This window comes from Rhinatrema bivittatum, chromosome 2 (assembly GCF_901001135.1).
Source record: "Rhinatrema bivittatum chromosome 2, aRhiBiv1.1, whole genome shotgun sequence".
In the NCBI taxonomy this organism is placed as follows: Eukaryota; Metazoa; Chordata; class Amphibia; order Gymnophiona; family Rhinatrematidae; genus Rhinatrema; species Rhinatrema bivittatum.
This window is the reverse complement of record NC_042616.1, coordinates 98,999,169-99,022,481: the sequence shown is the minus strand read 5'-3', so window position 1 is coordinate 99,022,481 and position 23,313 is coordinate 98,999,169. Positions and strand designations below refer to the sequence as shown.

General features: G+C 44.2%; 1 protein-coding gene across 8 annotated transcripts in view; it reads right to left on the bottom strand.

Annotated features, from left to right (window-relative positions):
* RNF32 (ring finger protein 32) overlaps window positions 1-23,313 on the bottom strand; it is a 170,817-nt gene that overhangs the window by 43,047 nt on the left and 104,457 nt on the right. Inside the window, exon 8 of one of the 8 annotated variants that reach the window (XM_029588491.1) lies at window positions 7,386-7,800. The exons of the other annotated variants lie outside the window; for them this stretch is intronic. Within the exon in view, the coding sequence (XP_029444351.1) occupies window positions 7,777-7,800 (24 nt within the window). The 3' untranslated portion in view covers window positions 7,386-7,776. Of the gene's footprint in view, window positions 1-7,385; window positions 7,801-23,313 lie in introns of those variants that run through there. 8 annotated transcript variants of the gene reach the window in all.

Sequence of the window (23,313 nt, the reverse complement as noted above, 5' to 3'; positions counted from 1 at the left end):
AGGTCACAGGAGTGAAGAGGTTCGAATGGTGGTTTCATGAGCCGCCCGAGAACCAGATTAAGGTCCCAAGAAGGGGCCAGAGGACGTAAAGGTGGCTTGATATGGAGCAAGCCTTTAAGAAAACGTGTTACGAGGGGTTGGACTGATATAGGGACATCCCCCGACACCTTTATGGAAGGCGGCTACCGCACTGACATGCATTCTAATGGAAGAGGTCTTTAGAACTGATTCCGATAAGTGCCAGAGATAGTCCAAAAACCTTGGGATTGGACAGGAAAAGGGATCAAGGGATTGCGAAGAACACCATGATGTATACCTTTTCCATTTATAGGAATAAGATTTTCTCGTGGAAGGCTTCAGTGAAGCAATCAGGACACGAGAAACCGAATCTGAAAGGTTAAGTGGTTGAAGGATTAACCTTTCAACAGCCATGCCATCAGGGACAAGGCCTGAAGATTGGGATGGCGTAGACATCCGTCGTTCTGAGTGATCAGAAGCGGGTGCGTTCCCAAGGGAATGTGCCTGCAGATGGAGAGATCCTGGAGTATGGGAAACCACACTTGGTGTGGCCAGTGAGGTGCTATCAGGATCATGGTTCCCTTGTCCTGACAGAGCTTCACGAGAGTTTGACAGAAGAGGAAGTGGAGGGAATGCATAAAGCAGACCGGTTGCCCACGAGAGGGAGAATGCATCTCTGGGCTGAGAGAACTCGCTCCGAATGAGGGAGCAGTAGTTGTCCACTTTGTGGTTCTGAGGGGATGCAAAGAGGTCTATTTGGGGATGACCCCATTGCTGGAAGAGAAAGGTCGCTACCGAAGGATTGAGAGACCACTCGTGCGGTTGGAAGACACGACTCAGTTTGTCTGCCAAGACATTGTGCACTCCCGGCAAATAGATGGCCCTGAGGTACATCGAGTGGGAGAGCGCTTCCACCCAAATCTGTGCAGCTTCCTGACACAGAAGGAAGGAGCCTGTGCCTCCCTGCTTGTTGATGTACCACATGGCCACCTGGTTGTCCTTTTGAATCAGGATGACGTGATTTGATAGGCAATCCTGAAAAGCTCTGAGAGCATATCGCATTGCTCGAAGCTCCAGGAAATTTATCTGGTGTTTGGCTTCCTCTGGAGACCAAAATCCTTGTGACTGTAGATCGTTCACATGAGCTCCCCATCCAAGGTTGGAAGCGTCGGTGGTGAGAATGAGTTGAGGATCTGGCACTTGAAAGGGCAGTCCCTGGAGGAGATTGTTCTGATCTTTCCACCAGGCGAGAGACAGACGGAGTGCGTCGGTGATGTGGACAATGGTTGACAGAGGCTGAGTCGCTAAAATCCACTGTGATCTCAGAGTCCAATGCATGACTCTCATGGCCAGGCGGGCCATTGGTGTGAGATGGACTGAGGACACCATGTGTCCGAGAAGGACAAGGAATTGCCGAGCTGTTGCTGTATACTGAGACTGCAACTGGTGAGCGAGGGACACGAGGGTTTGCACTCATTGTTGAGGTACAAAGGCTTTTGCCTGTAAGGTATCAAAGTCTGCCCCAATGAACGACAAGGTTTGCGATGGGACTAAATAGGATTTCTCGTAATTGACGAGAAATCCTAGAGAAAATAGAGTGTGTAGGGTAAAATCCAGGGACGATCGAGCAGCTTGCTGGGTTGGGGCCCTGATTAACCAGTCGTCTAGATAGGGGTAGACGTGAACACCTTCTTTCCTGAGAAAGGCTGCGACAACCACGAGACATTTGGTAAAGACTCGTGGTGCCGATGCTAGGCCGAATGGAAGCACCCGGTATTGATAGTGCTTTGGGCCTACTAAAAACCTGAGGTACTTGCGATCTGGAGCTATCGCAATGTGGGTGTACGCGTCCTGGAGGTCCAGAGAGCAGAGCCAGTCTCCTCTTTGTAGAAGAGGTAGAAGTGAGCCCAAGGTTCCCATCTTGAACTTTTCCTGCTGGAGGTACTTTTTGAGGGCACGTAGGTCCAGAATTGGACGAAGCCCCCCGGATTTTTTGGGGATCAAAAAGTACCGGGAATAGAATCCTAGGCCTTTTTGCGAAAGAGGAACGGGTTCTATTGCCCTTAACTGGAGAAGAAGGGAAACCTCCTGCTCCAGAAGGACAGAGTGGTCGGTTACTCTCCACACTTGTAGAGGTGGTGATTCCGGTGGAAGAGCAAGAAAGTTCAGGTGGTAACCCTGAGCAATGATTGTTAGCACCCATTGGTCGGTAGTGATTGATTGCCACATGCCGTGAAAGTGGCACAATCGACCTCCCACTGGTATGCCTGGCAGAGGAGTCAGGCTGCTGCTCTCCAAGGGAAAGTCAAAAACCTGAAGCAGGCCCTGGCTGGGGAGCTGCTTGTGGCTTTTGCTTCCGAGGCTGGTGAGGCTGAGATTTTTGATAAGGCCTCGTAACTTGGGACCTTGTTGGTGGAGGATAGTACTTCCTTAGGCGGAAGAATGACTTCTTAGAGTCCTTCTTGAAGGGCTGTCTAGAAGGGAAGTCAGAAGGTATCGATGAGAGCTGGTTGAGGGTCTCATGATGGTCCTTTAATTCAGCCACTATTTGTTGAATCTGTTCACCGAACAGATTATCTCCTATACAGGGCAGGTCAGACAGCCTGTCTTGTACTTCTGGGAGAAGGTCAGAAGACTTGAGCCAGGCCCAGCGTCTTGCCGAAATGGCAGTTGCAGACACTCTAGTGGAGGTGTCGAAGATATCATAAGCTGTTCTTATCTCATACTTTCCTGCCTCAAATCCCTTGTTGACAAGGATTTGAAGATTTTCTTGGAATTAGTCAGGCAGGGTTTCAGAGAAGTCCTGTATTTGCTTGAAAATGACCCTGTTGTATTGGGTCATGTACAGCTGGTAAGAAGCAATCCTGGAGATGAGCATGGCCCCTTGGAACACTCGTCGACCAATATTGTCTAGGAACTTGTGTTCCTTGACAGGAGGGGTAGAGGAGTGAGGCTTCGTCCTTTTTGCTTTCTTTTGAGCTGATTCTACCACAACTGAGTGGTGGTTGAGCTGAGATTTTTGAAAGCCAGGGGCTGACTGTACTAGATAGGTAGTGTCAGCCTTTCTGTGTATTGGGGCAATGGATCCAGGGTTTTCCCAGTTCTTTTTGAGGAGGTCAAGAAGAACTTGATGAATGGGAATAGAAGTGATAACTATAGGGGCATCCAGGAACTGGAGAAGCTCCATCATCTGGTGCCCATCATCTTGCTCCGTCTGAAGCTGAAAAGAGACCAATTCTGACATTTCCTTCACAAAATTAATGAAAGAGAGGTCCTCTGGAGGAGAACGCTTTCTACTTTCAGTAGGAGAGGGAGGTGAAGGTAAGTCATCGGTGTCTGTGGAAGTATCATCATCCCAGGTGTCGTAAGGATCAGCAGGCTGACCTGTAGGACGAGAAGGGGCTTGGATACCTGAAGGGCCCGGCTGAGGCTCTGAGAAAATTGAAGGAATCACCGGGGGCACCGTGGACACCCTGTGGGGTATCGGTGCAGGCATCGATGGCGCCGATGTGCGTATCACCCCCGATGAATGAATCGGTGGCGAGGGACGACATGGCATCGATGGCTGAGACAATACCCCCGAAGGAGGAATGCGGAACAGTGTTTCTCCTCCCGATGAAGATGTCATCAGGGAGCTCACCGAAGCCATCGGAGACCCGGGAATCACCGGTGGAAGGGCAGTCATGAGTGCCTCCATCCGGGAGAGCAGCGGTGCCAGCGCTGCTGGAATCGGGTCGGTGACCGGTTCCACTCTCGGTGCCGGAGGAACCTGGAGTCGGCATCGCCTTGTCGATGGCCTCCTGGACCAGCCGGTCCAGTTCTTCCCGGAGACCTGGGGCAATCAGCCCCAGCTCCGTGACTGAAGAGGGAGGCTGAGGCACAGTCGGAGGGACCACCTTTATAGGCGGAATTGCGACTCCCAAACCCCGATCGGGTGAGGGTGGCCTCGATGTCCCGGTTGGTGCCGTTCCTGGACGGGGCTTCTTTGCTGGTGGCTCGGACGGTGGCTCGGACGATGATTTTGCTCCCTCAACGGTCCAAGACTTACGATGCCGATGGCGATGTTTCTCCCTACGATCCCTCGATCTTGAGGGGGAGAAATGGGAGTCGATGGCCGTGAAGACGTCGATGGCGGGCGGTCACAGGACGGTTATCGATGCTGGTGTGACTTCGGTGCCGGTTCCGATGACGTCGATGCAATGGACGGCGTCGGGGTGTGAGCACGGAAAAGGAGTCCCATCTTCTCCATTCTGGCTTTGCGACCTTTTGGTGTCATAAGGGCACATTTGGTGCAAGTCAGGACATCATGCTCACGGCCTAAACACATTACACAGACTCCATGAGGGTCTGTGATAGACATGGTGCGAGTACAGTCCAGGCACCAACGAAACCCCGACGCCATGGCCATAGAAAAATTGAGCCGCGGTACGGTCGACGGCCTGTAGGCTGCGAGGGCCAAACTCGACGGTAATCGACGAAAAACAGTGAAAAACTTACCAGAGTACCGCGGCCTGAGAAAAGTTAGAGGAGGGACCCCTGTGGGGCAATCTAATTTTAATTAACTCCGTGAGGAAAATTCCAGTCAGGAATCTCTTCAGAGCTCCTAAACTGCGAGGCTACTGCTGCGCGGAAAAAAGAAGACTGAAGGGGGACCCCTGCTGGCTGCAGGGTTAGTGCCATGCTGGACATGCCCAGTAGGGGCCAGTCAAAGTTCTGGAAACTTTGACAGAAGTTTTCTGTGATTGGGCTCCATCCTGATGATGTCACCCATATGTGAGGACTACCATCCTGCTTGTCCTGTGAGAAACAAATAAGCATGGGAGTAGCTTGCTTATTGCGGCGGTTAATACTCCTAACCAATTAAGCTAGATACTTCACTTAGCTCTCTACATTAATGGCGGGGGTGAAAGGGAAATAGAACCAAAGGTTACATTAATGGCGGGGGTGGAAGGGAAATAGAATCAAAAGGTTACTAAAGGCCAAGAGTAACAGATATGTATGAGAGAAAAAAAGTGTGAAAGCTTGCTGGGCAGACTGGATGGGCCATTTGGTCGTCTTCTGCCATCATTTCTATGTTTCTATATGTAAGTTAGTTGTCCTTCCAGGGAGGCATGGGAAATTCATCCTTCTGTCTACGGGGAGCACTGTTTAATGAAAGAAAAGTTAATTTCTCCATTGAAAGGCATGGCTGAATTAGCAAGGACACAAGGGGAGTCCCAAGCTCAGTCTTGCAGCGGATTACTTACTGAAAAGCAACCGGACCGCAGTGTAGAGAGTAGACTATTGGGAGAACAGGCCACACAAAACTGCTTGTACAAATTTACTGTCACTTTTTGATGAATTGTCCAGACAGTAATGGGATGTGAAGCTGTGCACTGATGATAAAGTTGCAGCTCTGCAAATGTTCTTGATAGGTACATTTCACAGATGAGCCACTGATACAGCCATGGCTCTCACTTGATGAGCCTTAACAGAGTTTTAAATCTGGAGGCCAGCAAGTAAATATCAGTGTACGATACAGTCTACTAGCCAATTGGACAATATACACTTGCCAGGATCATTAGATATGAATAGTGGCAATCCCTTACAAAGTGGCTGAGTTCTCTTTCTGTAGTAAGCCAAGGATCTCTTACTATTAAAATGAAGGGCTCTTGGAAAGAATCTGGGTAACCTGATGGCTTCATTTATATGAAAAGTTGACCCCATTTTTGGTAGAAACTTTGGGTGGGTGCAGAGCACCACTCTGTGGAAGAACTGTCTACAAGGAGAGTAATGAAGCAATGCATGAATCTCACTGACTCTTCTGGCCGACATGATTGCAATGAGTACTAATACTTTGCATATGAGAAACTTCAAAGAAGCCAACTCCAATGGCTCAAAGGCTTCATAAGGGGTGCCAGAACAACATTAAGATCCCATGGAACAGATAGTTTGGCCTTTAGAGGTTTAGTATTCCATAAGCCTTTCATAAATTGTGACACTAAAGAATGAGGAGATAGTTTATTCTCTTCCAGAACATTGTAAGCTGCTATGGCACCAAGATACATCTTGACTGATGAGTTACTGAGTCCTAATTAGGAAAGAGAGAGAGCAAGTACTGAAGCAGCTCCCGCAGTTCATATGTAAACATGTCCAGGAAGCTTTGTTGACATTAGGATGAAAACAGTTTCCATTTAAAGCCATAAGTCCTTCCAGTTGAGGGCTTATTGGTGGATACCAGTACGTCTTCAACTTCCTTGGGTAAGGAAAATATGTGATCACTGAATGCTCAACATCCAGGCCGTCAAGCTGAGATAGAGGAGGTTTGAATGATAATGACGGCCCTCTTCTTGAATCAATAAGGATGGATCAGCCCTTAGAGGAATCAGGGGGAGGATGGACAGTTGTACTAGGTATGAGAACCACACTTGTCTGGACCATGCTGATATAATAAGTATCAGGCAGGCCCAGTCCTTGAGTACTTTTTCAGTGTACTATTAGCGGAATCTGTGGAAAAGCAGATATGAGAGCTGTTCTTTAAGGTAAGCAGAAAAGCAGCTAGAGTGAAACTAGGTTTGCTTGGAAGGATGGAGCAAAATCTTTCTTCTCCTCTCTTTTCCTCTGATGTGAAGAGGTCGATTAAGGGATGTCCCCAAAGGACAAACAGCCCTTCAGCTATTGCCTGAAATAGGGACCATTTGTGAGGATGAAACACCCTGCTGAAGCAATTTGCCAATGTGTTGGATATCTCTGGAAGATTGGTTGCTCGCAGAGCAGCTTGATGGTTGCACTCCCATTCCCATACCCTTATAGCCTCTTGGCAGAGAGCCCATGATCCTATGCCTTCTTGCTTGTTAACATAAAGCATGGCTACTTGGTTGTCGGTTTGGATGAGAATCCTCTTTCCCTCAAGAGATGCGAGAAAGCACTCAAGGTGTGTCTGAGTGTCCCTAAGAACTGTGTGTGCTTCCCATCCCTTGCTGGATGGATCTTTTGCTAACGTTACCCAATGAGAAGTTGATGCATGGTGGCTCTCTCCCATAAAATTTATGGGTCTAACTAAGGCTAGATTAAGGCCAACTGATGCCTTAAGCACAGGCTGACAATGGTGTCCCCTCGGCTCTTCCATTGCTTAACTGACAAGACATTAAGACTCAATGAGTGCTGAAGGTGAAATAGATTAAAAATTCAGTTTTCTTCCAGGCCCCTAGGCCAGACCCTACAACTATATTAAATACAAACTTTTTAAAAAATTTAATTTATTTTAACACTAAATAGTAGTAAGCAATATAAACAAATTATTTACTTATAACTACCGGGCAACAGAAAAAAATGCAAATTTTCAAAACTATGTGGTACCCTGCAGAGCCCACAAGGGGCTTGCGGATGCCTGAGAATTGCATTTTCACATGTTGCTTGACCCAACCAGGTGGAGGACCTATGGCTTGCTCTGAAGAGGAGAAAGATCTGCTCAAGGAGCTCCTGATCATCTTGGCACCTGGGGAGCCAGAAGAGGTACTGCTCTGGGAAGAGGAATGGCTGCGGCTTTTTAAAGATTTACGCAGCTCTTCCATCTTACAGGATCTGGATCTTTAAGTCCTTGGAGACACCAACCACAGTGGAAGCAGTTAAGAGCATCATGGTTAGGCTGAAGATACAGGTAACAAAAGTCATGACCATCAGTTAATAGACATCTTGCCACAGATGCAATTCTTAAAGCCGACGAGGGAAGCCTTCTCTTCTTTTTTGGAAGTGCTTAAAAGTGCTGTTTGGGAGCTGCTAAGTCAGAGAGGCAACAAAGTTCTTAAGAAGAAAACAAGAAAAATATTAAGAAATTGAAAGATATAAACAAATAAAAGTAGAGATAAGGTACACTTACGCCATGGTGCTGCACTCCTGTAGAGGAATTAAATTCTTACTATTGGATTATTTATCCGCTTTTTCTATATTCCTTTCTATTGATTTAAGCTACACTTCATCTGTTTCAAGGTGGTATTATGTCAGTGCTGCTGAACCGCTCTGGTTGTTGCCTAGCCTTACTCCAGTTTTGAGAGTTTTTCCTGGGTCTCTCCCGAGGCAGTCCCTCCAGCAAAACACAGCTGTATTGGGGGCTGTACCGATGTGAATTACCTTTAAAATAAACAGCCAGTACCTTTGAAACTCTTAACTGTGATTGTAGAATATTTAAAGACTAAACAGTTTAATATTTATTCACATATTCTTGCCTTGTATTACTGTTTTATATGTGATTTTTTACTTCACCTATGCTTTATGTTTTTAAACAGTGTCCCACCGAATGCAAACTTTTAAAATATGCAACTGTTCTATTTTTTCTAATTTACTCATTTTATCATAGTCTCCTTGTTTCAGATTAAATGTTACTACAATAGTTTCCCTTAATCTTCTCCCTTCAAGGATTATGTTAAATTAGTAACAAAAGCCTATCTAAGGATGGAAGAAATACTGAGAATAGTTATATTTGTTTTGATATAGTGATTTTTGACCAACTTCAAAATGGTGTACAGGATACAATAAACAATAAAATAAAATAACTTTCAATAATAATAATAAAAGAGCATGATATATAATAAGTATACACGAAAAAAAAACCAGATACAAAAAAATCAAAATCAATACAATAAAATCAAACAAAAAAACCCAACCTTCTTCTAAAATTATTAATGGCCATCAATCTGAACTATAATTCACAGAACTTAGTGTCAAATTTCTACATTACTAATGCGCACTATATTGCGTATATTGTGTGATATACGCACTATTTTGCATGTCCCCACCCAGATACCCTCCCCTATTACAATGACTTTATTTGCATGCAATTTGCACGCATGAATAATATAAATGCCTGCAAAGAAGGTCATTACTAGGCAATTTGATGCAAATATTTTATCGCAGCCAATTGAGATGATGGTTAGCTATTATAAAATAACACCTCCCTGGTAAACATTACATGTGTAGCGGGAGGCTCGGGACCCTAATGAGGGTCCTGAGGCTCCCGCCGCACATTTACAGCAGCAATGAAAAAAAAACCCACGGCCAAAAGGGAAGGTCATGCGGGGGTCATTGCTTACCCCTGTTGCAACCCAGGACTGCTGGTCGAGACAGTCCTAAATCCCCCAAAATAAAAAAAAAAAGTTTAAAGTATGCACGCGGTGGCAGCGGCCCCCTGATCTTCAAGACCCCTCCCCCACAGTCAAATACCCCCTCCCCACTCCCTGATGGCAGTCCCCCTCCCCCTCATTGGACAAGCCCCCCCATCCCCACCCCAGAGTCTCCCTTACTTTATTGTTGTTCCTGCATCAGGGACTGGGGCACCTTCACACCTGTCCCAGTCAGTGCCATTTTGGAAAATGGGTGGGGACTGCTCCTTTGGGGGGGGGGGGGCTGAGGAGAGACTGCTCCACTGGGGGGCCAGGGAAGGGGGACTACTCCATTTGAGGGACTGTTCCATTGGGGGAGGGCTGGTGGCCTTGAATGTTAGGGGGGCTAGGGGCTGCGCCTTCAGGGAAATGGAGCAGGATGGGGCTGATCCTTTGAGGGGTCCAGAGGGAAGGGGACTGCTCCTTCAGGGGGCCGGGGGACAAGGGGAGGAGGGCTTTGATTATGTGTGGGGTGGGTAGTTTGGACATCAGGGTGGGGAGGCTGTGCGCATAGTTTAAACTTTTTTTTTATTTTGTAGGCGTGAAGTCCACCTTGATCAGTAGCCGTGGATTGAAACAGGGGCTGCCAATGACCTTGCTCAACTTCCCCGTTTGCCAGACATTTATTTTTTTGGTGGCCAGCAGCCCTTTAAGACGATGGCGTTCCCGTGAGATTGGGGTCACCATCACATTAAAGGGCCATTCTCCTTCTTCTTTTGTGTTGTGGTTTTTGGCTGCAACACAAAAGAACACGCCATTAAGCTGCAATCTGTTTTCGGAAGAGGGGCCCCACTATTGCGGTGACACCCCACACCACGAGAAAACATCGTGGCTTGTTGAATATAGGGGTAAGATTTTGCAGGCCATTAATTTAAAAACATACCCACAGATCTACACTGAACCCTAAAACTTTCTGGCCATTAAACAAAAACTTGTTCAAAAGCCAGGATTTAACCAGTTTCCTAAATTTAGGAAAGTTATTTTCTAGCCAGATATCAAAGGCAATAAATTCCAAGTCAAAGGGGATTGATATTGAAAGGTTGACTTATTCCTTCCAGATAAATTTCTTTAGGAGAAAGCAGACGCAAAAGTCCTTTCTGGGAAGATCTCAAAGATTATGCAAAATTAGCAAATTAAATTCATATAATCTGGAATACCTTTAGACAAAGCTTTGAGAGTCAGACATAGAATTTTAAATACCACTCTGCAATGAACAGGCAGCCAATGTAAATCCTTAAGTATTGGTGAGAAATGATCAGACTTGGACACACCTTAATCATCCTAGTAATCATATTCTGCAATAACTGTATGCATTTTAAATTGGTCTCAGTAATCCCTAAGTAGAGAGAATTGCAGTTGTCAATTTTAGAGTGGACTAGAGCACAGGATAACATAATCAAATCTGAAATACTCAAATAAGGTTTTAATCTCCGAATCATTTCGATACTGAAAAAAACAAACCAACAGATTTAGATGGACAAGAAATCTGCGCAGACATGGAAAGCACACAGTCCAAACATAAGATGTATGTAATTGAGATGTGTAAAAGCAGAGAGCTTGGGTGCACTGTGTGATAGTAGAGACGGGCTTGGACAATTCAGAAAGAGAGAAGGGGAAAGGCAGAACTGGAGAGTACAGCCAGAGAGAGGGGCGGAGCTCAATTTCCATATGTGGTAGTAGAGAATAGGTTGGACAATACAGAGAAAAAGGGGTGAAGCTGCAGCATACAGGGAGAGAGGGGGTGGGGGGGGGGGGGGAGCTCAATTTGCATACCAGAAATGCAGGCACAGGGCAATTTTCCTCTTTATTATACCTAGATTTGATTACATTTTGATCACTTGCCAACAGTCCCACCACCATTACCTCTCACACTAAATCCTGCATTGAAATGAGGATTAGATGTAGAGTAGACCCCTCTCATCTATTTTGGGACCAGCTACTCCATGATGCATTTATGGCATCTAGAAACTTTACATCGTTAGCATGTCTAGATGAATCATTCATCCAATCAATATTAAGGCAATTGCCATCTCCTATTGTTAATGTTTCCTAATTTGTTAGCTTTACTAATTTTTGTTAGTATTTCATTGTCTGTCTTTCATTGTCTGCAGTATACCTCTACAGCAACTCTTCCCCATCACATATGGAATTTCTATCCATAGATTTTCCATTGTGCATTTTGTCTCCTGGAAGACTATTATCCTGTTTCTATGCCCCTTTCCTCCTCGCCTCCAATTTGACCTGTCTCCAAAGATCTACTAAACAGGTCTTTCAGTGGACCCACCAGAATCTCTCCGATCTCCTTTAATATTCTGGGATACATCCAGCTGGGCCCATAGCTTTGTCCACTTCCTGTTTTGCTGTTCCACACAAACACTCTCTTCCATAAATGGCATTGTCTCCACCCCACTCCCAGATGCACTCTTGCCAAAGTCTTTTTCAGACATGGACTGCTAATTGTTGGCAAGAATGAACTATTTCTTTATAAGTATAGTGGATGCATGGGACAGTCTCTCAGTAAGGGTGGTAGAGACACGGATAGTATCTGATTTTGAGACAGTATGGGACAAGCACAGGGGATCTCTAAGAGAATGGTGTAAGGATTGTAAAACTGGATAGTTAGTATGGATGGGCAGACAATATAGGCCATATCGTCTTTTTTTTTACCATCTTGTTTCAATGTTTCTCATTCCAGCTATTTTAATGATATTGTATGCATTTTTTGTTTCATTTTTCTGATTTAAATACACTATAATATTTGTAATTAAGTGCTCTAATCTGAAAGAATTTAATGTTAATTTGGAAATTTAACCCACTGTTCTCATGTTAGCTAAATTCAAAGATACTATAAGACTCAGTGGATTCATAGTACAACAGTGGATACAAATGAACTGGCAAATTCTGACCCATAATTAAAATTTACAGTATTGAAAATACTGATAGTCTTAATAAAAATTTACAGAAACATTGTTTAAAGGTTACAAATCAAATACAGCAGTGTTGATATATCTGTTTTCTTCTTTTATAATGAAAGCTATGCATTAATTTGAACAGTTTACTATACTATAACCATATTTATCATCAATATGTCAAACAATCATGAGTTATTTAGAATGCAGCATACTAGCTAGGTGTTAAGAAGAGACAAACAAAATCACCCAAGTGAACTTTGTCCACTACAGGGAGGACTTTTTAAGTGATCTATCTTAATGACAGCAAATTGCTTACTAATGTGTTGACTTATGGCAACCCTCAAAAGCAAAATGAATAGGATGGAATTTACAGCATATCAATGAATCAGCTGATAAGCTTTTACTGGTTTAATATCCTTCTAGTCTTGCTTCTTGGAGTGCTTCAAGTTAGCAACAGAATGTTTGCCATCTCCATGTGATAAAGGAAGTCAAACGGCTAAACAAACCTAAGAACCATTATATTGTTTGGTGAGATTTAAATTAAAATTGTTGGAGAAATCACGTGGTTAGGAAAAGAGAGGAAATACTGAAGCCAACCACATCAGTTCACAAATGTCTTCTTACCTTCCTTCCTAAACAATGGTTAAGGCATTTAGCAAAGCTGGAGATAATATAATGTATTTGAAAAGATTTAACTGCAGTAATAAAAAGACCAAACCTCAATTAAATGACATATGCAAGCAGTTCTATAGATAATGATCAAAGAAATTCTCTACCAAACATACCACATTCTAGGCAACACTTTACTTTCTATATAAATGGGTTATAGATATTAGCATAACATGGTATCAGTGACCTTTCCAATCCCCTTTGATCTAAATTAGTAAAGAACTTTAATGGATTAGTGTAATGAGGAATACTGCAGCAGTATCAGACAAATAGAATACTTTCTACTTAGCAGTGACATTAAAGATCTTAATTCTAATGGTATGCCATTTGTGTAGAATATTAATTGTTTATTTGGCCTTATATAGTAAGCGTAAGATATTAAATCAACTTTGACTTCATTCATATTTATACACTGCCTTTCCAGTTATAGTTCATAACAATTTATAAAATTTCATACTTTATAATAATACATTTAAAAAAGATTGTAAAATAGTACAAATGCATAAAAAAACAAAACTTCACTTAAACCATCCATATGAAAGGATCTAAAATGTTGATACCATACCTAAAAATCCAGATTTAGTACAAAAGAAAAATATCAAATAAACAAATAATCTGCATAAAAGATCCAAGTCTAATAATACCAATATCAGATCATGTACTACAGTAACCAAACTCTATAACCAATAAAATGAGCTGAATTAATGCTCTCCTTCTTTCCTAAAAACATTTCACTGCTTTTCTAAAAGTTATTAAATCTAAGTTGAAATAAATTTCTTTAGGAAACAAGTTCCACATTACTGGAACCATATAAGAGCCTCTACATGCACTCTAATATCACTTCCTTCAGTGACACTACCTCTAAACTGGCCTCATTTGTTGAGCTTAATGATCTCCCAGACACATCTCTCACCAATGGTTGCACTGTTTTTTATTTTTTTAATCATACCACTAAATTTATTTTTCTTTGGGACCAGCAGTTTCCTCCTGCTCCTTTGAGTTCAGAACTGGGGCTGAGGATCTGGTGCCATAAGACTTTGACCTAGATTTATCAAATTGATATAAATATTGCCTGTGATTAAAAAAAAAAAAAAAAAGGGGGGGAGCTGGTTAGGGTAATTTTCCTGCTATCGCATAACATTGGTATTTTCCACAACACGCGCCCGAGAGAGAGCGAGCCTCTGTAGAGGCTCACATATAGGTTAACTATTTATACCATTGTAAGAGGGGGCACTAGTAACTCGGGGTGAGGTCTGGGGGGATGGGGTAGGTTTTGGGGGGCAGTTTTACATGCACAGTCATAGGTACAATCAGCACAGTTGCCATCAGTGAAGATTTTATGTGATTTGGAGTGATGAAAGGTTAAAGAAGAGTAGATTTGTACAATTTACTCTCTACCTAGCTTGATTGCAGCTAGGTAGAGAGAACGAACATATGATTGTGCATATAAAACTGCCCCCCAAAACCTACCCCACCCCCCAAACCTCACCCTGAGTTCATAATGCCCCTTCTTACAGTGATATAGAAAGTTAACTTAGAGAGAGAGCCTCTATGGAGGCTCACATATATCTCCTCCCCTCCTCTCCCCTCTTCCCCTCCTGAACTGGTAAAGCACAGTTAATGCAGGCATAACGCACAGAAAAAAGGTGTAGCTATTTCCAGTATTAAAACCTGCGTTGCTGTGCGTTACTCTATCACACGCCACGTAAACTGACCCTCATTTCTATTTACTCCACCCAAACTCCTCCCACTTGAATACTAATTTTAAATTTGCATATGCATTTTGTGATGTGGCATTTATCGCGCGCGTTATGGCATTATTGCGGGCACTCAGGCCTTTGCCTGGGCCAGTGGCCCGGGAGCATGTGAGCAGGCAGGCTAGGAGCGGGCCGGCAGCCTAACAGGTTATGACCCAGACCCTTGTCGCTTCAACGGCCAAGAGGTAGGGGACACTGAGGGAGTTTCAAGAGACCCGGACTTCCACAGTCAGGTCATGGTAAGCTCATCCTACGATGATGCCATGGCTACTATGGCCAGGTGTCTGCTGCGCTATCCCGGCTTCTACGGCCGGGATAGCCACGTCCGCTATTGGCAGGGTTGGCTCATCACTTGCTAGTAGGGTGCTGGTCACCAGGAGTTAACCCTATATAGTTTTAGGTTAAGGAACGTTGTTTGATTGGGTTATGTTATGATGTTATATTACTATGCAAAACTTGCAATGTTATGTTTGGGCTATGGCCATTATTTGTCCAACAATAAAAGCAATTTTCGAACTTAAGCAGCGTGAGAGTGGATTAATATGGGCATGGTATAAATGGGAGGAAAAGGGAGGGGAAGTTGGGGAAGAGGGTAAATGGGTGCAACCTATTCCACACTGCCCACATTGTGGACTTTTAGTTTGCAAAGGGTAGAAACTGGAACTATGAAAGTAGTTGCCATCTGCCAGTTATTTTTTAGTATACAGATATTTGTGAGTGTCCATTGTTGACTGAGACTGTAGTGTCTAAAAAAAATTAACACTTTCCATGCAGCAGACCATTTTGAGTTTGAATGCAGCTTGAGATTCCCTTTTCCCTCAATTTAAATCATGAAAATATCATCAATATACCAGTAATATCTGAAAGGTTTGGTGTGTCATTCATTCAGGAATGTTTTGTCCTATCCTGCCATAAAAAGGATGGCATACTCTGTTGCTATTTTGGTGCCCTTAGTGATTTCCATAATCTATTAACAGATGTCAATTTACAACCACATCCCCCGTGCAATGGCATAGCTACATATACAGACTCCTAACAATTACCCTGGACTACCAATGCACGACAGAAACTGTTGCAAAATTAAACTACTTCAACTTCAATAATGACATCTATTTAGAGTTTGTGAGAACTGCTTTTAGCATCAGAGAACTGGAAGAGACATTCCTGAGTGGATACCACATCTCTAAGAAAACTGCATCCTCATTCAAAACACCTATAGAAAATCTATTGCAATAGAGGAGAGGAGAGCCATGGAAGGGTACCACTTGTAGTAACATTACAACCAAGATCTAGAAAATTAAGAAAAATCATGAAAAACCTAGAACCACTACCACTGGAGGATGAATTACAGAAAGAAATAGTCCCTTCCTCCCCAGTTCTAGCCTTCCAGCAGCCACCTAACCTGAAATAAAAACTAATAAGTAAGCTTCAGACAAAACCTCAAATAGATGAAAATGGCACAAAACTATGCAAGATACCATGATGCAAGCACATAATCACAGAATTCTATGGCTACCCATATGGGAAGGACATAGCCTATCAAGGATTCATACTCATGCTCCTCTATGAATGTAGTATATTTGTATGACTTATATATACTTGTATATTTAGGTGACTTTGCCTTAACCTGTTCATTTTGTTTTGACCTGATAAAAGGAATGTAACGCCTGGAAGCTAGTCATGGAATATATTATCTAAATATGTGTAATTTATACCCAATGCACCTACTTCCGTATTCCTATCTATTGCACCCCACTTCTTATGTATTTAACTTGCATTCTGCCTTATATTTGTATATCATATCTATAGGTTTCCATTACTAATGTACTTTATGTCTTTTACTTTAAATAATCTGCCTTGGGTTTACTTTTAGGAAAAGATGGAATATCAAATGCTTAGAAATAAAAATTTAAACACTATACAAGATCTAATGCAAAAAATGTGAAGAAGGATGTTACATTGGTGAAACAACCTGAAAATTAAGAACAATAATATATATCCACAGACTTAAAATTATATATTACAAAAAAGAACAGAGCAACACCTCCCTTAATGACCTAACAATCAGACTCCTCAAAGTGAATTTCAGGAGAATACAAGAATGCCAAACATTTGAAATTAAGATGAACTAACACAAAAGGACTTTAGAGGAACATGGCTTTCTCAACCACCATCATATATAAGACATTTGATCTGTAATATCTACCATCATTGGCACCTTCTCCCCCTCTCTGCTAAACTGTAATAGTATATTCAATCTATGGCCTACTTGTCTCTGTACTATTTAAATCTAGTGCAACTGTGCTGTTTCTTCAGTCCTGATGAAGGCAGCTTAACTCTTGAAAGTTAGTCATAAATATATTAAGTTAGTCCAATGAAAAGGTATCACCTACAACTTATCTATTGACCCTTATTTCTATATATTGCTGAGCCTGGAAAGCAGAGTTGCTTACCTGTAACAGGTGTTCTCTCCCAGGACAGCAGGATGTTAGTCCTCACATATGGGTGACATCATCGATGGAGCCCTATCACGGAACACTTTTGTCAAAGTTTCTAGAACTTTGACTGGCACACTGAGCATGCCTAGCATGCCACTAACCCTGCATCCAGCAGGGGTCCCCCTTCAGTCTCATTTGTAGCAAAAAGTACGAGCGAAAAATAAAATAATAAAATGTAAGTGAACTCAACTCCGCGGGGTGGCGGGTGGGTTTCGTGAGGAGAACCCCTGTTACAGGTAAGCAACTCTGCTTTCTCCCAGGACAAGCAGGATGGTAGTCCTCACATATGGGTGAATAGCGAGCTACAGGATGCCCGAATAGAGTGAACCAAAAGCACCCAATGACGAGCAACGGCACAACACCACGGGTGCTGTTGGGTATGAGGGCAGCCTGAATTCCAGTGGGTCGCAGGTAAGAAGTTGGGTTATTAAACTGGAAACAAATTACGTAGGACAGACTGGCCAAAGACGGAATTCTGCCTGCCAGCCTTGTCGAGTCAATAATGAGCTGCACAGATCTGGAGAGAGCTCCATGTGGCAGCTCTACAGATGTCAGCAATAGGTACAGAACGGAGGTGTGCTACTGACATTGCCATGACTCTGACTGAATGCGCTTTCACATATCCCTGTAGCGGAAGGCCTGCTTGTTGGTAGCAGAAAGTAATACAGTCCGCCAGTCAGGTGGATTTGGTCTGCTTGCCCACCGGAACTCCCAGTTTGGTTTTATCAAAGGAGATAAATAAAAAGTTGGGTGGACTTCCTATGGGCCGTAGTGTGGTCCAAATAAAAAGCGAGCACACTTTTACAGTCCAAGGAATGCAGGGCCCGCTCACCTGGGTGTGAGTGAGGTTTTGGAAAAAATGTGGGCAGTATTATGGACTGTTTCAAGCGGAAATCAGAAACTACCTTTGGCAAGAATTTAGGGTGAGTGCGGAGTACCACACAATCGTGAAGAAATTTGGTATAAGGTGGGTATGTTAACAGTGCCTATAGCTCACTGACTCTGCAAGCCGATGTTAAAGCAAGCAGAAAGAGCACTTTCCAAGTGAGATAATGTAGCTCACAGGAGTGCAGGGGCTCGAACGGAGCCCCTGCACAACACTGAGGTCCCATGCAGGAATTGGAGGACGCAGTGGAGGCTTCAGTTGTAGTAAGCCTCTCATAAAGCGCCCTACAAGAGGTTGCGTTGAGATTGGGACATCTCCTACACCTATTTGGTAAGTGGCTATGGCGCTGACATGCACTCGGATGGAGGAAGTTTGTAGGCCAGACTCCGAGAGGTACCAGAGGTAGTCCAGGAATCTTGTTGTAGGGCAGGAAAAGGGATCTATTTCCTTTGTCGTGCACCACTAGGAGAATCTTTTCCATTTGGAACAATAAGATGCCAGCTGCCATTAAGAAATTATCTGTAAGAATTTCCCGCGACTCACGTGGTCGATCCACACTTGGCAGTTCCCCGGGGTGCCCTTGCGATGGTTCCGTTATTATTGGTGCACCCAGGCTTAGCGATATTTCCAGAGTCAGGGGGCTCGGTAGCTGCTCTTTACCGGCTCCCGCGACTTCAACATCCGGGTTGCCTATCGGCGTTTTGGTGAAGGCTTCGTTAATCCTTGGTTGCCGAATATCTCGTTCCAGGGTTTATTTATTTATTTATTTATTTATTTAACATTTTTATATACCGACCTTCATGAAAGAAAATTCATATCAGATCGGTTTACAGATAACATGAGGGGAATAACAAAGTCAACCATATAACAAGAAATGAAAGTTACATATAACAAGGGGGGGTATTAACCTGGAGGGCTAGGATAGCCGGAGCGATAGAAGGCAAAACTGAACAAATTAGATAATACAATAATATGATGAGAAGAGGCATAAGTGTATAGGCTACACTTGTCAGAGAGTTTAGGTAGGAGTCAGTGTCTGAATTAGTGAGGAATTGCTGGAACTGTAGGTTAAGTGAAGGCCTGGATGAAGAGCCATGTCTTAAGTTTTTTGCGGAAGGTAAACGGGCATGGTTCTAATCTGAGTTCTGTGGGCATCTTGTTCCAGATGGTTGGGCCAGCTGTAGAGAAGGTTCGTTCTTTGGTAGATGATAGGCGAGTAGATTTCGTTGTAGGGGGTTGCAGGGTGCCTTTATATGCTTCTCGAATCGGTCTGTCTGATGAGTATAATTTGAGGGGAATCTGGAGGTCTAGTTGTTGTTGGTTGTGAATGACTTTGTGGATTATAGTGAGAGCCTTGTGTAATATTCTATATTTGATTGGCAGCCAGTGCAGGTTCTGTAGTATGGGAGTGATGTGTGTTCCTCTGTTGGTATTAGTCAGGATTCTTGCCGCAGCATTTTGGAGCATCTGTAATGGTTTGATAGATGAAGTAGGGAGCCCGAGGAGAAGAGAGTTATAGTAATCTGTTTTGGAAAAGAGTGTGACTTGGAGCACTGTCCTGAAATCTTGGAAGTGGAGGAGGGGTTTGAGCCTTTTCATGACTTGTAATTTATAAAAGCAGTCCTTGGTAGTGTTATTGATGGCTTTCTTAAGATTCAGACGGTTATCAATGATTACTCCAAGGTCCCTTACTTGCGTGATCTGGGTGTTGCCTGCTGGTGGATTGATTAAGGCCGAGTGGTCCGAGGAGATGATTAGGAGTTCAGTCTTATTTGCATTCAGAACTAGATTCAAGTTGGTGAGCAGACTGTTTATAGATTTGAGGCAGATTTCCCAAAAGGCGAGAGATTTAGGGAGAGATTCTGTAATGGGAATCAGAATCTGTACATCATCTGCATAGAGATAGAATTTTAATTTTAGGTCCGTAAGCAGTTGACAGAGGGGCAGGAGGTATATATTGAATAGTGTGGGTGACAAGGAAGAGCCTTGTGGTACTCCTAATGTTGATTTGACATCTGGGGATTCGTTGTTATTGATTTTTACTTTGAAGCTTCTGTTACTTAGAAAGGAGTTAAACCAGCTGTGTGCAGATCCTGTTAATCCGATTTCTGCTAGGCGATTTAGTAGGATGGCGTGGTTCACTGTGTCAAATGCGGATGAAATGTCCAGAAGGACTAGGATAAAAGATTGACCTTTGTCTAGGCCCATGAGGATGTGATCGGCAAGGGAGATAAGTAGGGTTTCTGTACTAGCTGCTTTACGAAAGCCATATTGGGATGGGTGAAAGATATTGTGCTCTTCCAGGTATACAGAAAGTTGTGTATTAACAACTTTCTCCATGATTTTTGCTAAAAAAGGGAGGTTGGATATGGGGCGGAAGTTGGAGGGTTCACTTGTGTCGAGGTTAGGTTTCTTCAGGAGAGGTTTGAGGGATGCGGTTTTCAGCCTGTCCGGGTAGATTCCTTGGGCAAGTGAGCAATTTATAATGTTGGCCAATGCTCTGGAAATAGTATTCGGGATGAGAAGCAGTAGTTTAGTTGGAATGTGATCTGTTGGGTGGTTTGATGGTTTTAGTTTCTTAAGTATAGATTCGATTTCCAGTGGTGTTGTAGGTTCAAAGGAATCAAGGATGGCCCCAATATAAGTCCTGGAATTGAAAATTATGGAGGTTGGAGTTGCATTGTTCGGTAGGCGTGCTAATGTGTCTGCAGTTTTTTTCTGAAAGTAGAGTGCTAATTCGTCTGCTTTGGTTTGTGCTTGGTCGTCTGGAATGGTGGGTGTAGGTGATTTTGTGAGTTGGGAGACGTAAGAGAATAGGGTCCTGGCATCAAATTGAAGGTCGTGTATTCTGTGGGCATAGAAGTCTCTTTTTGTCTTTAAGATGGTGATCCTGTAGTTGTGGAGGGTGCGTTTGTAATCAGATAAATTAGTGGAGTTGGGGATCTTGCGCCATTCGTATTCTTTGTGTCTGAGATTTTGTTTCATCTGCTTGAGTTCTGGGGAGAACCAGGGTTGTTTCTTCTTCTGTATTGAGTTGATTATTTTCACCGTTTTAGGACATAATTTATTTGCTATTGCCTCAGTGATATTGTGCCAAGAGAGGAAGGCTGCATCTGGGCTAGTGGTGTCCAGATTGGGGAGTTCTTTGGTGAGATGATCACTGAGTGTGTCAGAAGTGCAGGTTTTCCTAAATTGGATGGTGGAAGGTGGTTGAGGAGGTTTAGGGCTTTCTTGAGTCATGAGTGTGGTTGTAATTATTGAATGGTCTGACCAGGGAATTGTGGTACAGATAGGATCATTTTTATAAGATATATTAGAATTGATGAAGATGAGGTCCAGATTGTGTCCTGCTTTATGGGTAGGTTTTTCTATGATTTGTTTAAAGCCCATAGCACCCAGGGTGGTAAGGAGTGCTTCACAGTTAGGGGTGAGGGGAGAGGCGTCTACATGGAGGTTGAAATCCCCCATTATTATGGCTGGCGAGTCCATGTTGATGTATTTGGCTATTGTTTCTATTAGGGGGGAGATATCTGAGTCCAGTAGTCCTGGCGGAGCATATATTAGAAGAATTTGTAGGAGTTTAGATTTGAAAAGACCTAATTCGAGTTTTGTAGGTGTGATGGTTTTGATTGGAAGTGAATTAAGTTTGAATTCCTTTTTGGTAGCTAGAAGAATACCACCTCCTCGTTTCTTTTGTCTGGGGATCGAGATGATGTCGTAGAGGTGAATCGGTAACTGGTTTATTAGGGCTGTGTCTGAGCTTTTTAGCCAGGTTTCTGTGATGGCACAGATATCTGGCTTTGAATCTGAGAGGAAGTCATTGAGGACGTGTGTTTTCTTTGTCAGAGATTGTGCGTTGAGAAGGGTAAGGGAGAACATGGTGAGACCTAGCATCTGCGTGAGCGGAGACGTCATGATTGGAATGAGAGATCTGGTAGTGTGTCTTGATGGTTGTTGAAAGGCTTTTGTGTGATGGAGGTGGCGGTGGTATATGATAGGGATTGGGAAGATTTGCATGTTGACTTCTCTAGGAGGAATGTGGGTCGTGGTGGAAGGCTAGTCTGACTGTGGGAGGAATGTTATAAGAGCTTAGGGCAAATTGAGAGTGAAGCATGAGTCTGTCTGCTGAAGAGCTGGATGTTTGAGCGGGCTGTTTGAATCTGTCTGGATGGGAGGGCTGAGCGTTGTGCGCTTCGGGAGGGTAGGGGATGATGCCCTTTGCATGGGGTCTCAGAGGTGGCTGGAGAGTTGCTGGAGAGGTAGACTTTTATTCCATACTGCTGAAACGGTCTGTTCCACAACTTTGCTGGCAGTTGCCTATGTTAGGGGTTTAGGTTGTTCCGCAGGTATGGCTCGAGCCTCCTCGGGGCTCTACGAAGGGGCGAGACAAAGGGGCAGGCCCCTTTGTCGCGCTCCTTCGGCGCGCGACGCTCAGCGCGCGGCGCCTAGCCGGTTAGGTTTTAAAGTCCTGCCGGGCTGTCTCTGGTTGGCTGCCCTCCTTTTTTAGGGCGGGCCTAGGCGCGTTTTTTTTAATTTTTTTTAAAGGTTTCCTTCGCCGGAAACGGCCTCGGCGATCGCGGTCGGCGTCGGGGTCCCCCGGGTGGGGAGGCCGCACACTGACCTGACCTTCCCCCGGTGGGGCTCCGGCGCCGGCCGCGCAGGTCCTCGGTCGCCGCGTGGAGAGGAGAGAAGAGAGAGAGAGATGGCGCCTAGCCGGGTAGGTTTTAAAGTCCTGCCGGGCTGTCTCTGGTTGGCTGCCCTCCTTTTTTAGGGCGGGCCTAGGCGTGTTTTTTTAATTTTTTTTTTAAAGGTTTCCTTCGCCGGAAACGGCCTCGGCGATCGCGGTCGGCGTCGGGGTCCCCCGGGTGGGGAGGCCGCACACTGACCTGACCTTCCCCCGGTGGGGCTCCGGCGCCGGCCGCGCAGGTCGTCGGTCGCCGCGTGGAGAGGAGAGAAGAGAGAGAGAGATGGCGCCTAGCCGGGTAGGTTTTAAAGTCCTGCCGGGCTGAGGTAATATCTCGTATTCAAGCTTTTCTTTTCATGTGTGGCATATTCTTTTTTTTTTTTTCCCGAAAAAACAAAAAGAAATAGAAAGCTCAATAAGAAATTTCAACAGCAGCCGGAGACACGAGCCTTCATGCCTTACAGCTCAGCGGCCATCTTGGTCTCCGTGTAAGAAAGTTTAGATGGTGACCGTGGGCAACCACAGAAAGGACCCATTGGTCCGTTGTGATTGAGTGCCATATGTTGGCAAAGTGGCACAAGCGGCCTCCCAAAGGAAATTTTGTTGGAGGCAGGGTTCGACTGCTGCTCTCTAGAAGGGAGCCAAAACCCCGATGCAGGACTAGTCTGAGGAGCTGGTTGGGTTTTCAGAGGCCGACCTCTTTGAGAGGGTCTGGTTGGTCGAGTCCGGGATGCAGGAGGGTAATACCTACA